This window comes from Helianthus annuus, chromosome 9 (genome assembly GCF_002127325.2).
Source record: "Helianthus annuus cultivar XRQ/B chromosome 9, HanXRQr2.0-SUNRISE, whole genome shotgun sequence".
NCBI lineage: Eukaryota > Viridiplantae > Streptophyta > Magnoliopsida > Asterales > Asteraceae > Helianthus > Helianthus annuus.
In genome coordinates, this window is record NC_035441.2 from 41,327,139 (window position 1) to 41,343,038 (window position 15,900).

Genomic DNA, 15,900 nt, shown 5'->3' on the forward strand with positions numbered 1-15,900 from the left:
AAGTTTGAAATTTTAGGTTTATATCCCGAATAAATCTACTAAATGTGCGAAAACCTATCGACACATCATTATTGAGACCGTTTATCACTTTTGACAATTCATTTCCTTAGCATGTTGTGATAGTCCACTGATGTACTATCATTTCCTCTTTTCTCAACAAAACTCATTTTTGACAAATTCGGGGTTCTTTCATCACATTGTTTTCCTTTAATCACTTGACAGATTTAACAATTTCAATTTTAAATCTCAAACATCATTTGTAGAAAATCAAGTACAAATTAATGTCCCTGATTTACCACATGTAAGACGAAAAATCACCAGAGTGAAATTTCTCAAGAAATATGCCGATTCATGTTCCACACTTACCAACCTGGGAACTCCGGCAAGTCAGGGTTTTTCATTTGAAAAGATCCACCCAAGCCTGACCAGCCTTGGGTGTTTTTGACAATTTTACCTCAACAAAAGGCTCTTCTGGTTTCGACACACCAGAATCATTGCCTGAGTGTGGCTTGTCTGACTTTGATCTGTCAGATTCATTGCCGACACCCTTCTTTTTCTCCTTTTTCTCTTTTGTCCTCAGATTTGTATCTGATGGATTCGACTTGCTTGACTTTGTAGTTGATGGAGTCGATTCATCAGAACTCTTATTCTTACCAACTGAAGAACCCGAAGACAAAATCTTCTCCAGATATTCTCTGGCCTTCTTCCTCTTCTTTCGCAGTCTGTCTTTTTGCCCCTGAGAAAGTTTTACTTTTGCTTCCTGAACTTTAGGTTCTTGAACCTTCTGTTCTTTGGGCTTGACGTTGACTATCTTCTTTGTCGTTCTTTGAGATTCAACCCTCGATCTTCCCATCGATCTCCTTGGGCAATCTCTAGCAATGTGGCCTCTGATTTGACAGTTAAAGCATCTTCTTGTCTCATAATTCCATCTTTGGCAGTTAACAGCGATGTGTCCTTGATAACCACAGTTGTAACACACCCTGTTATCATACCTTGTACCACCTTTACCCCAAACGCACAGATCATAGCATTGTCTGGCTTTGTGGTAATCATCACTCTTTCGAAAAACTGGATTTGGCTTTGAAGCACTGTGGTCAAACCTGCACCACTTATTACCATCATTTTGTGATTTTTCATTTTTAAATTTTTGTTTTTGATTGGATGATCGATCTGATGAGCTGTTATTCTCTTTTTGAACATTTTTCTCATTTTTAATTTTTTGTTTCTGTTCCACTTTCTTCTTCAAAGGTTTTTGCTTAGAGCATTCACCTTTCTCAGTAGAATGTAAAACAGTATTTTTAAATTTTTCTTGTAAATCTAAAAATATTTTTCTTTTCTTTTCTTTTTCTTTTTCATCATCAGATATTTCATCACAATCTTCAATTTTGACCTTGTCAAAATTTGTGACCTTGTCACTTATTGGAACAGAGTTGATTGGTTTTGGACAAGGAAAATTCAACCTGTCTGATGAAGTCACAAAACCTTTCAACTTCTCTTCAAGTTCATCAATCTTGACTCTTGAATTCTCAGCTTCATTTTCAAGCTGAAATATTCTTTCAAGATGAGACTTGATAGAATTTTCATTTTCAATTTTAAGTTTTTCAAGAACAAATTTTTCATTTTCCACGACTTTTAACTGTTCTTGAAATCTTGTTTCATTCTCTTTTAGATTCTTGTTTTCCAGTTTTATCCAGAAATCTTCATTTTCTGAAGATTTTCTTTTGCTTTCAAAATCTTTTTCAAACTCAACAATTTTCTTTTGAGCATCTTCAGCTTCATGCTCAAGTCGAATAATTTTAGCAAGATGAGAATTTATTTCGCTTTGTTTTTCCAAATTATTCTTGCCAAAAGTATCTCTCTCATCTTGTAAAATTTTTATTTGACTTTTGAAATCATTTTCCAATTTTTTAAAATTGTTGTTTTCTAATGACAAACTCCCAACAATCTTTAAAAGTTTGTCATTATCAGATTTCAATTTTTCACAGTTTGAACGTAAACCCAGAATCTGTTCTTCATCAGCTTTCTTCTCGATCTTCAAATTTTTGTTTTCCAATGTCAAACTCTCTACATCCTTCAGAAGTTTGACATTGTCTGATTCTGATTTTTCGCATTTCAAGCAATCTCCAATCATCTTTTCATATGTACCTGCACAAAAAAGTTTAACAAAATCAAGAGGATTCGAATTTTTATCAATATAACAACCCCTCTTAATATCGTATTTCATAATCTTTTTTGCAGCAAGACACACATCAATTCGTTTTCTTATTTCAATGATTACATTCAAATCAATACTTTTTGATTCTTCTTTTATTTCATCCAATAATTCCCTTTTTCTTCGATAATCATAACTACTTTGATTTGTAATTTTGTTGAACAGACTTCTTAAATAAGTACGTGATAACCAAGAATCCTGTTTCAGTTCATTATTCACAAACTTATTCCATTCCAAAGGTAACGCATCAACAAATTTTAGCTTTCTTTCATCATTCGAGTACCAAACCTTATGTTTTTCTAATTTGAGGATTAATTCCCAAAATCTTTCGTTCAACATCTCCATTGATTCATCCTTCATACACAAGAAATTTTCGTATCTTTTTATATAAACCTCTTTATCATATCTCATTTCATTCCAAGCTTCCTTTTTCCAATTATTCAGATTTTCAAGATTCTTGTTTTCTTGTTCATCAAACATTTTCACCAAATTTTGTACAATCAAACAAGATTTTTCAAAAGAAACTATCAGTGTTCGAATAAGCTAAGTCCAAATAAGCGAAAGTCCAACTAAATAGACTACTCGAGCGGACCAGATTGAAGTCGTTCGAGCGGACCAGTTAATGTCTTAAAAGCGGACCAGATTTGTTCATTCGAGCGGACCAGTTTATGTCTTAAAAGCGGACCAGAAAGTGTCGTACGAGCGAACCAGATTTGTCACTAAAAGCGGACCAGAAAGTGTCACTAAAAGCGGACCAGTTGATGTCTGTTCGAGCGGACCAGACTTGTCACTAAAAGCGGATCTCAACTGTCACTAAAAGCGGATCTCAAATGTTTGTAAAAGCGGACCTTTAATTTTACCCTGTTTTCACCATTTTTAAGCCGTGTTTTAACCTAAAACTTTCTAGGGTTTGTTAACTATATGTTCCGCATGTAATACTCAAAAATCAGACAATTTTAACCGTAGGAACCACTTCAAATTGGAAAAGTATGCAAGAAAGAGAGTAGAAATCAGAGATTTTTGTAGATCTAAGCTGTAGTAGTATGAACTCCTCGTCCTGAGCTCTGATACCGCTTGTTGGACCGTTGTTTGACCCTGAAAAGTAAGTCAAGGTAGTTCATCTTCACGTACGAAGGCGGAATCAACGTAAATGAAGTTACAACAGCTATTCCTTTCTAATTTCTTCTCTTTTATTGCTTTCTCATTACAATTTGACAGAGTTCCGTTCCACAAGCAATCATTCAGGTCCGCTCTAATAAACAACATCATCAGGTATATATATTGCTAGAGGTTCGCTTATAAGGACTAACATAAAAGCGAACCTACCAGGTTGACACAAAAGCGAACCCACCAGATGACATAAAAGCGAACCTATATAGACCATAAAAGCGGACCTACTACAAACATGTACATAAAAGCGAACCTAACAACATAAAACATGATTTCGACATTCTAAACCCTATGTTGACCCATATTGACCTAAAACTTGATGTAGACGAAGTCAACAGACATTCCGTGCATCAACAGTTCAGCAGGCACGGCCCGTGCTGAGCTCTGCAGAAGCTGAAAAACTAAGAAAATCCTAAAAAAAATTAAAAGAAAATAAAAAAAAATGATTAGGCCATTGATTCCTAACTTTCTTAAAATCCTTATGTCCCCGGCAGCGGCGTCAAAAACTTGATGCGTGTGTAGTGTAATATTTTTTTGATATATATTTTAAGCCCTTTTTACACTTTTTAACCAAGTTTTAAATTTATAAAACACGATATTTACTAACACTAAACACACATATGGGCAAGTGCACCCATCGTGGACGTAGTATAGTGTTGGTAAGATACCGAGGTCGTCCAAGGACACAAGAGCTTTTAGTACCGGTTTATCCTCAACGTCTAATCAAATCAAAATGTTAGAAAAATATTTTTTAAACTAAGAAAATAAAACTAACTAAATGCTGAAAAATAAAATAAAAATAACCGTGGAGATATGAATGGTGAAAATCTTTTATTTTATATAGACAGTAAAATAATGCCAAGACACCACGGACAAACGATAAGGAAGAATCACCTTCAACATAAGAAACTAGTTATTAAAGTCATTAATACAAAACCAATTAAGAAGTGCAAAAGATTAAAAATAAAAAGTATTATACTAAACACTTGTCTTCACCAAGTGATGTAAGAGACTTAGGAAAACATGGCCTTGATTGTCAAGAACTCTTATGATCAATCTTGGATCCCGAAACGACTCACACACTCTATGATGGACAATGGATGATGGTGGTGGATGATGGTGTTGTGATGGTGGTGGGTGGTGGATGAAGTGTGAGAGAGGTGGTGTGCCAAGGGATGAGTTGCAATGAATCCAGACATTCCTATTTATAGGCTGAACAGAGGCCTGGGCACGGCCCCGTGTCCGCTGGGCACGGCCTCGTGCCTGTTTGACACTATCTCTCCTCATTAATTTTAATTCGCAATTACAATTAATGCGCATGCAGTACTTTGGGCACGCCCCCGTGTTCACTAGGCACGGCCCCGTGGTGAGCAATAGAAGCTTCTACAGGTTTGTCTTTCCTGCTGCTTCTTGGGCACGGCCCCGTGCTCGCTGAGCACGGGGCGTGTTCAGCCTTTTGTCTTCCTTGTTTTGCTTGGGAGGATGTTGTCGAGGGGTCGGGCAGTCCACTTTTGTTCCTTTTCTTGTATTTATGTTAGATTTAGCTATCTTTTAGCTTCTTTTGTTAATTTGAGCTCATTTAATCCTGAAAATACAAAAGGAAGACAAAAACACACTTTTTCCAACATTAGTACTTAAAAATGGTTAGTTTTATGCCTCATTTGATGTAATTTATATGTTGCATTTTACACACATCATCTGCATATAATCTGGATGCAACAGATGGACAGCCAAGATATCCCCGGATGATTCAACAATATAAAGACCCGAAACCTCAGATGTTGGCTATTTATCAAGGCAAGATCTAAGACCATAAAATCATACGCCGTTGGTATGTTACCCACATGGTACATAGTTCATTATGTTTATATCACTTAGTATCTTTTATCATTTTGAGCGTCAAGCCTATCGACATATCGCAGTAGATCCTAGTCTTTTTAGCTATGGCACCTTACATGTGTTAGTCAAACCCTTTAACACGAACATTTATCTCACTTCTCATATCAAGCAATTTATCTTTTTAGATTTTTCTTTTTGTATTTTTCTCATTTTCTCCACCTAAAACAATGCATATATATATATATATATATATGCATTTTTTTAGGTAGAGAAAATGAGAAAAATACAAAAACATTTGAAAAAAGAAAAATCTAAAAAGATAAATTGCATGATATGGGAAGTGAAATAAATGTTCATGTTAAAGGGTTTGACTAACACATGTAAGGTGTCATAGCTGAAAAGACTAGGATCTACTGCGGTATGTCGATAGGCTTGACGCTCAAAATGATAAAAGATACTAAGTGATATAAACATAATGAACTATGTACCATGTGAGTAACATACCAACGGCGTATGATTTTATGGTCTTAAATCTTGCGTTGATAGATAGCCAACATCTGAGGTTTCGGGTCTTTATATTGTTGAATCATCCGAGGATATCTTGGCTGTCCTTCTGTTGCATCCAGATTATATGCAAACCTAGACAGAGTCAGGATATCTTAAAAGATCCCAAAGAGGACAAAAACCTTAAGGAATAAAATCTCAAAATGAGAAAATTTTGAATCTTTGATATCACACCGAGCCTAGAAACAGGTTCTAATGGCTCTGATACCAATTGTAAGTCCCGTTTAACCAGATCTTTCAATGATATCAAACCTAATCTTGTGAGAGTGCGGAAACCAAACACAAGATGATTCAAGACAAACCGAAAAATATGAAAAACGAGGAACAATACCGAATCACTTTCAACACTTGCACACGATTCTATTACTTGAAAAGCAAAACCGTCTAGTACAAGTGCTCACAACCTAAATCGCCTCCCACTCTAGCTTTAGAGAAATTGTGTAACATGGAGGTTCAAACCTAAAAACAAGTTAAAACCTTGTTTATATACTAACTTAAGCCCACTACCCTACATGGGCTCCCCTTGGGCCTGCTTGGCCCACATGGCCTAAAGCTTGTTCCAAGTGACCTATAAAGGTCCACAACCTAATATAAACTAACCCGGTAAGGCCCAGCTCATAACCATAGCTCGTTGTATTAATTTGATGTGTCAGTCTCACACTTTAGGGCCTAACATGTGTCCTGCTCAAACTTCCCTTCTTTATGTACCCAGGTGCTATGGAACTCTAAAACCAATTCCTCATACTAAGGCTCTGTGCACTCCATCGCGTCGGTCAACTTAGGACCTACAAGGTCCTGCATTTCCTGTAAAGACCCTATTTCCTCCAACCAACTCCAATCGATGACCCGATGCTGCAGTAGCTCAGTATCTTTCAATTTGTCAAACTTATTCCATTCTGGCTCGTTCACCTCAAATTTCAGAATCGATGATTTACTGCTAGACGCATTTTCTGATCCGGAATAAAGTTGTAAGTCGCCTGATACTTAATCTTTCTAAGTTTCGGATCATCCGCTGCTATTTGAATTATCGGCGTTTCTTGAGGAATCGGATCCTGCTGCGGTGCTGATTGACCCGCTCCGGTTTTTCTACCTTTCCCATGACGAGAACTACTAGCCATACCTGAAAAATAGATAAATTTCAAGACAAAACAAGCAGACAGTCAGTAATAACAAACTATTTTTGGTGTTTTTTAGGTTTTATAATTTTTTATTTTTTTTTGGATTTTTTAATAATTTTTCGAAAAAAATAAAGAATAGCCGTATAGCATTTCGTTCGCGGCTAATTCTAACACAAGCGGGTTACTTTTTATAATTGCTAAGTGGTGGTTAAACTCGCCCGAATGAAGATTGAGTACGGGCGAGCTTAAACCACTTGTACGTGCAAGTAAACCTAAATAATACTAAACACTACTAAAACTAACTAAACTAGACTCAATGGTGACGCGAAACAATAAACTAGACTTAATGTACACTACCCTCCATCGGCACTTTTAATTGTCCCAATTAAGAGCCAAAGTGCCGAAATATGACATTGAAGTCGAAGTCGCGCTTAATTGTAGTTACTTTTTAGATGTTTTAAAACAAAATTGGCGTCGAAAAATTCCGCCTAATGAAAGGAGGTTTCTTTCAAATGCAAAAATTTAGTTTTAAAAGCGCAAAAATCGGAGCTTTATTGTCAATGACCTTACCCAACCAAGCAACTATCAAGCAAACAATTTCACCACCAACCCGACTAGCCTAACCAATACCATATTTGAGTGTAAACCAATGAATTCCCAAACTGAAATTGATCAAGTATACTATCGTCTCCCAACCCAAACCATCTGCAATCCCATAAAACCCAACTACAAGACCAACTTGACATACAAGACTCAAACAATGACTCGAACTACAAGTCGACTCAACCTAACACGAGTCACGACTCAATAAAGCATCAACAGATTCACATAAAACTGACTCATAGAAAGACCTGCCAAACTGAACCGACAAACTCAACCCAAGACTCAACATGATTAAGGACCAAACTCGACTATACATCCCTCAAATGACTCGATCCAATGCTGCTAACTCGATTAGACTGAATAAATCAACTAAGATAGACTCGACTAAGACTCGACTCGAATTAAACTACGACCAATAAACTGACCTACAACCCAACGAACTCAACACATCATGGACGTGACTCGAAACTAAACCTGAAACACTGACTGGACACCTCGTTTGAGTTACAAAAACAGGTCACGCAAAATCACGGACACAAGTTTTGACCCGACATCTACTCGACACAAACGACTCCTAGGACAGAAATAGCCGTCATTGAACCACACTCGACTGGACTTGACATGAACCGACACAAATAACTCACCAACTAACTTCAATCAGCACATAGATAAGAAAATAATCTAGGAACATACCTGAATCGATGAGTTGCACAAGAAAAAGATGAAATTTTTGAGTTGTGTTGGGTCCCGAATCGCGACGACGTGGCAGCCGGATGTTAAAAATAGTTTAGGGGTTTTATTCGGGTGGAAAATCCTATCACAGCGGTGGTCTTGGTATGGAGAATGGTGGTCTCTAGATGGTGTAATGGAGGTGGAAGGTGGTTTGAGGGTTTCGGTGGTGGGGATGTAAGAGAGAAAGGTTTGGGGTGTTTGAGATATCTGGTAGGTGAAAAAGGTTGTATTTCCTTTTTATTTATGTGCTGGCGTCGCGCGAGTAGGTTAGGGGGCCATGGCGTAGCGCCAAGGCAGGGGTTATTGCAAAAGGTTCATTATCAGGGGGTTCAAACCATTTGAAAGGGTTCAAAAATGTTTTAGTTGACCCACATGGTGGTGCTACACGACCATATGATGCTATGGGTGGTGGCGCGACGCGAGCAGCCTTTTTTAACAGAAGGTTTCGCAAATTTTCAAGTTTTTTACGTTAGAATTTTTTCTAACTTTTGCCCAACCTTCCCCAAACCATCCTAAAATTTTTCTAAGTATGGGACTTACCTGGAATGACTTTTTCTTCGCGTTTTCAGCTCCTCAAAGGTACGTTTCCTGCAAATTCACTCACAAACACAAAACACAAACACAAAAAACTACGAAAAATACGAAAAATAATGAAATTTACAAACGGTACATACTCTACAAACGAAGCTTTTCGCACTCACTGCTCGGCGAAGGTGGGTGGGTCCTCGAGAGGAATTTCTTCCTCTTCGGTAGTATCAATGGGACCTCCCAAGTAGTGTTTCAAGCGATGACCGTTTACCTTCCATACTCCTTTGTCGACTTCATCGTACAACTCAACCGTACCGTATGGAAACACCTCTTTTACCACATACGGTCAACTCCATCTTGATTTTAACTTCCCTGCTATCAATTTTAACCTTGAATTGAACAAGAGCACCCTATCACCTATCTTAAACTCTTTCAAACCTCGCAACCTCCTATCATGCAACGCCTTAGTTTTTTTCTTGATGTTCCAAGATCGTTCATAGGCGGCATCCCTCAAAGCTTCCAACTCATGAATTTGGAAGAATCTCCTTCTTGTAGCCTCGGTAAGGTCAAGGTTAACGGTTTTCAAAGCCCACAAAGCTCTATGCTCTAATTCTACCGGGAGATGGCAAGCTTTGCCATACACAATCATAAAAGGTGTTGTTCCTAACGGTGTCTTATAGGAGGTGCGGAATGCCCACAAAGCGTCGTCGAGCTTTTCCGACCAATCCTTTCTACTTTTTCCTACCGTTTTCTCTAAGAATCTCTTCACCCCTCAGTTAGCATTCTCTACTTGGCCACTAGTTTGTGGGTGGTACGCGGTGGAAAGACGATGAGTGACACCGTAGCGTGCAAGTGCTTTTTCCATGGCGGAATTGCAAAAATGCGTGCCACGGTCACTTATGATAGCTTTAGGGACTCCGAAACGCGTGAATAGTTTTTTTAAGGAATCTCACCACCACTCGGGCATCATTAGTGGGCAAAGCTTGAGCTTCCACCCACTTTGAGACATTGTCAATGGCCACGAGGATGTACCTATTCCCACTTGAAGATGGGAAAGGTCCCATGAAGTCAATGCTCCAAACTTCAAAAATTTCAAGAACTTGGATGGGATTTTGGGGCATTTAATCCTTGGATGAGATGTTGCCGGTACGTTGGCAACGGTCACATGTCCTAACAAACTCTACGGCATCCTTAACTACCATTGGCCAATAGAAACCACTATCAAAAATTTTTTGTGCCGTCACATTTGCCCCGTGATGGCCTCCCGTTAAACCCTCGTGCACATGTCTAAGGATGTCTAAACCATCCTCCTTTGAAACGCATCTCCTAAGCACCCTATCTCCACCTATCCTAAATAGGTACGGGCCACCCCAAATGTATTTCCTAGCTTCCTAAGAAGCTTTTTCTTTTGTTGATATGACATACCCTTTACAAGATCTCTGGTCGCTAAATAATTTTCCAAATCCGAGAACCATGGCAAACCTTCTACCTCGGCACTAACAAAATCTATGGTTTCGTGAGGAAAAATGTCTCATATAGAATCCTCACGAACCTCTTCTCTCTTTGGATCCTCTAAACGTGACAAATGATCGGCGGCCACGTTTTCCGCTCCCTTTTTATCCTTAATTTCTATATCGAACTCGGAGAGCAAAAGAATCCATCTAATGAGACACAGCTTCGCGTCTTTCTTTTGGAATAGAAATCGCAAAGCGGCGTGGTCGGTGAAAACGGTGGTTTTGGAAAGCACGAGATATGAGCGAAACTTATCAAACACAAACACTACGGCTAAGAGCTCTTTTTCCGTGGTGGTATAGTTCTCTTGAGCATCATTTAAAGTTTTGCTCGCGTAGTAGATTGGATGAAAGTGTTTATCGACTCTATGACCTAAGACCGCACCAACGGCATAATCGCTTGCATCACACATGAGCTCAAAAGGCAAGCTCCAATCGGGCGAAACAAGTATAGGGGCACTAACGAGTTTTTCTTTCAAGAAGTCAAACGCCTTGATGCACTCCTCGTCGAAGACGAAAGGTACATCCTTCTCTAAGAGTCGGGTCATGGGGCGAGTAATTTTGGAAAAATCCTTTATGGAACGCCTATAAAAGCCCGCATGACCTAGGAAGCTTCTAACGGACTTGACACTAGTAGGTGGAGGCAATCTACTTATGGTATCTATCTTGGCCCTACACACCTCTATACCCTCTTTAGACACCTTGTGTCCTAAAACTATCCCCTCCGTCACCATAAAGTGACACTTCTCCCAATTCAACATAAGATTTGTTTCTATGCACCTCTTAAGCATCCTATCAAGATTTAGAAGACATTGTTTGAAAGTGGTGCCATAAACCGAGAAGTCATCCATGAAAACCTCCATGGAAGTCTCAAGCATGTCTTGGAATATAGCAACCATGCATCTTTGGAAAGTAGCCGGAGCATTGCATAATCCGAAAGGCATGCGGCGATACGCATAAGTGTCGTAAGGGCATGTGAACGTCATTTTATCTTGATCCTATGGGGCGACGAGGATCTGAAAATAACCCGAAAATCCATCGAGAAAACAATAAAATTGTTGACCCGCTAGACGCTTCAACATTTGGTCAATGAATGGTAAGGGGAAATGGTCTTTCCGGGTGGCGTCATTTAACTTTCGGTAGTCTATGCATACACGCCAACCGGTAACGGTACGGGAAGGGATTAACTCGTTCTTTTCGTTCATGATCACCGCCATCCCACCCTTCTTTGGGACGACTTGGGTCGGGCTAACCCATGGTGAATTGGAAATAGGGTATATCACCCCGGCATCTAAAAACTTAAGCACTTCTTTCTTAACGACCTCTTGCATGTTCGGATTTAGGCGCCGTTAAGGTTGCACCACCGGCTTATAGTCATCTTCCATGAGTATCCGGTGGGTACAATAGGCGGGCTTATGCCCTTGATATCCGAAAGACGCCATGCAATGGCCTCCCTATTTTCTCTCAACACCTCTAACAACCTACCCTTCTCTCCCTCCTCTAACTTAGACGAAATAATGACGGGAAACTCGGACCCCTCACCTAAAAACGCATACTCTAAGTGGGATGGGAGAACTTTAAGTTCTAATGGGGTGGGCCTCTCTATAGGTGTACTCTCACTCTCACTTTTGATCTCACTCAATTCTAGCACTTTGGGGACCCACTTGTCTCTTCTACTTCCTCACCCTCACTCACAACCTCCTCTACCTTCTCAACTACCTCATATATCCTGCTCTCAACTAGATCGGCTCCACTAATATAGTTAAAGCAATGGTCGACACAAGATAAGAAAGACTCTATGAAATAGACCGAATGACAAGGACTACTAAGGTCATCGGAACCACTAGGATGTTCTATGGAGCGTGCTATCTCGAAAGTAACTCTCTCCTCACCCACTTGAAGTGTGATTTTCCCGTCAAAGACATCAATGATAGCCTTGGCGGTACACAAGAACGGGCGTCCTAGAATGATAGGAACCTTCTCATCAGCTTCCATATCAAGAACGACAAAGTCTACGGGAAAGACAAATTTATCCACTTTGACTAGAAGGTTTTCAATTATGCCACTTGGATACTTCACCGACCTATCGGCTAGAGACAAAGACATGCATGTAGGGGATAACTCTCCTAGACCTAACTTCTCATACTTGGAATATGGCATCAGGTTTATACTCGCTCCTAGATCGGCTAGGGCCCTACACTCGGTATCACTCCCAAACAAGCACGGGATGGTGAAAAGGCCCAGATCCATCAACTTTTCCGGGACCTTGTTCAAGACTACGGCTGAGCATCCTCTACTAAGGGGGATGTTAGAAACCTCTCCTAACCTATCCTTACGTTTTAGAAGATCTTTTAAAATTTTTGCATATTTCGGCATTGATTGAAGGGCTTCTATGAAAAGAAGGTTGATCCTAAGTTGCTTAAAAATCTCTAAGAATTTCCCGTACTCTTTGGAATATGTTTGGTTTTTAAGACGTGAAGGGAATGGAGCACGGGAAATATCAACATTAGGTGATGGAACAACTTGAATGGGTCTCTTTTCTACACTCTTCTCACTTAAAGTACCCCCGGTGTGTGCGGTACTTGCTGGGATGAACCTAGATTGCACTTTACCGGGCGCCTCCATTTCAATCTCTTCATCTACGGGCTCCTCATCTTCTATCTCAACACTCTCGGGTCTCACTACCTCTCCTAAGGTCCTACCACTACGGGTCGAAATTACCTTCAAAGTGCCGGAAGGGTTGGGCTTTGTGTTGCCCGAGAATTGACCTGGAGGTCGTTCTTGCAACTGGCGTGCAATATCCCCAACTTGCCTTTGAAGGTCTAAGAAATTCGAATGATTATTCTTTAAGAAAGTGGCGTGTTCCTCTAAGGTACGTTGGGTAGCTTGATCCTTAACCACTAGCTGGGTAAGAAGTTCATCTATCCTAGACAAACTACCATTTGACCCCTCATTCCTAGGTTGAACCTCTTGGTTTGACCCCTCACCTCTGAACTGCCCACCTGAACCTGAACTAGCAAATTGACCTGTTTGACCCGACCCCCACTAGAATAGAAACCTGGCCCCCTGCTTTGATATTGACCTGATGGAAAACCAGGGGTTACCTGAAGAGCCATAATTGTTAGCACGCTAATTAGAGTTACTATTATTGAACGGGTTAGTTGGACCTCTATTTTGACCTGCTATATACTCGACTTGTTCTAGGGTAAGGGTTGGGCAATCTACGGTGTCATGACCACCTCTACAAACTTCGCACCTATCGACCTTCTTCTTAATTTCTAGCAACTCTTTGGTGATATAGTCAAGTTGAGATACTACCTTTGAGTCTGAAACAACTTGGTTTACTCCCCGAGAAGATGAGGAAGTAATCACAGGATTGGAATTCCTACTAGTAGCCCTATGATCTATATCAGCATGAGCGAAGCTCTCAAAGAGATCATTGCAGTCAGCCACAGTTTTCTTTCCCATTAGGTGGCCTCCTGCAGATGTGTCGAATCGGGTCTTGCACTCAGGGGTAAGAACATTGTAAAATTTTTCTACTAATGCCCAATCCGACAGCCCATGTTGGGAACAACGTGAGAGTAAAGTTTGAAACCTCTCCCATGCTAAGTGATATGGTTCGTCAGGCTCCATTCTGAAGGAATGGATCTGATCTCGAAGGCGAGAGGCCTTCGCAGGTGGGAAATACTTAGCAAGGAAGGCATCCCTAAGTCCAGCCCAAGTAGTGTAAGTGCCTGTTGGCTGCGAATCGAGCCATGTGGCTGCGCGGCCAGCAAGCGAAAAGGAGAAGACTTGGAGATAACAGGCATCAAGATTAACACCTTCGATGCCGAAGGTGCTACACAGACGGGTGAGACGGTTGATATGTGCTGGCGCATCCTCATCATCACGACCATGGAACTGACAAGAGTTGTTAATGGCAGTCATGATGTATGAAGGAATTTGCCAGGACTTATCATTGGTGATTTCAGGAAGGGTGATGGGTGAGTTTGCGGAAAACCTGCAGTGGAGCACTGGTGGACAGTTTGGTTATCGGCCATTTGGTGAACTGGTGGTGGACTAGGGTGACGGGAAGGTGGTGGGGAATTGCGGGGTGATGACTTCGGGGTGAAGTCGTAGTTCGGTGGTTTAGATTGAAGTGTAGAGTCAGAAGGGGCTGAAGATGAAGTTGAAGATTTTCGAACCTGAAAATTTGGTGTGGAGAAGGAAGACTTGTAAATTGGCGGCTTCACGGGTCCCTGCGAACGCGTGTGGGGCATGAACTGCAAAACCAAGAACAAACAAGTAAGACAACTCCAACAAAAGACTCGAAAAATACGAAAAAGACACTAAAATTACTTGGACTCCTAGGACTCACAAACACACATAAAGCACGTAACGATATCAGTTGAAATCCAAACGAAGCAGTTAATGCAATTGCCAAGAGTCCCCGGCAACGGCGCCAAAAACTTGATGTGGAAAAAGTAGTTCAACTAATTAAACTAAAATAACCCAATTTAGACTCAAGTAATAATAATCTAGACTATCTAACTCGACTAAACTACTCACCGGCAAGTGAACCGGTCGACTCTAGCAAAGAAAAGTAAGTCCGGATGTCGAACCCACAAGGACTCTAATTAATTACGTTAACAACTCTATTTAGACTAGACACTGACACGACTTACTAATTATTGTGTTTTAAGGGGGGGGGGGGGTTACTAAATTCCTAAAATTGAATTTAAAATGAAATTAAACTAAGACACGAACGAAGACTAAGGTTTAATTTAGATGAGATTAACGACTACCTAGACTTGAATCCAGTTTAACTGGGAATGGACTTTTAACGGTATTATTGTTGTATGGAGCCGGGATCGTAAAATACTAAACCTTAAGGTATTTCCATGCTAAGATTTCCCGACCCTTCTCAGGAAGAAACCTAGGAAACCCTACAAGGCTGTTGTGAATACCGACTGTTAGACTTCCTCTCAGTCCTCTAACGACTCTAAAAGTGCCCTAATACGACTATCTACCTCTCAGCGCGACAATCTAAGGCAATTCTAGGTTCTGACTTGGTTTACTAGACACAAATGCAATTAGGGAACTAAAACGACTTCTCTCAAAATCTATCTTAGCTATATATTGCACTGAGACCTAACAACTAACTCGAGCCTCTCAGTGACAAGTTAAGCAGAATATTTAATTCTAATTGTATTTTAATTACTGTTTCTAAGGTTATCGACCGATTTACCCAAAGATTACCCGAACCCACAAGGATGCAAATAATCAACACAAATTTATTATGTGAAAGAAATTCACCAAAATCTATGTGAAACAGTAGATAATCAACAATCGAAAGTAAATACGCACATGCACCAAATCAGAAACTCTAGAACACTTTACTTTTCGAAATCAATCCATAATCAAACAATAAAAACCGTTAAAAGATCCAAACTTTAATCAAACCATCATCTTGTCTAGGTAGTATCTAAGGTTTAGCCAAGAAACATGTTGTCTAAAACAAACAAATCAAGTTTAACACAAGAATTCACTGGAAAAAGATCAAAACACGAAATTAAAGAAAACCGGGAGATTAAACCCGAACAATCTTCACTTCCACGCTCCAAGCTTCAACCGTATGATTCCC

At 40.0% G+C, this 15,900-nt stretch overlaps 1 protein-coding gene across 1 annotated transcript; it reads right to left on the bottom strand.

The window, feature by feature from the left end:
* Positions 1–11,921: 11,921 nt before the first annotated feature.
* On the bottom strand, positions 11,922–12,902 carry LOC110875604. Its single transcript, XM_022123801.1, has one exon. It carries the CDS (start codon positions 12,900–12,902, stop codon positions 11,922–11,924), a length of 981 nt encoding a protein of 326 aa, XP_021979493.1.
* Positions 12,903–15,900: the final 2,998 nt, after the last annotated feature.

Coding starts and splice junctions, on each gene's coding strand:
- LOC110875604 (XM_022123801.1), bottom strand. CDS start 12,902: ATGGAGGCGCCCGGTAAAGTGCAATCTAGGTTCATCCCAGCAAGTACC.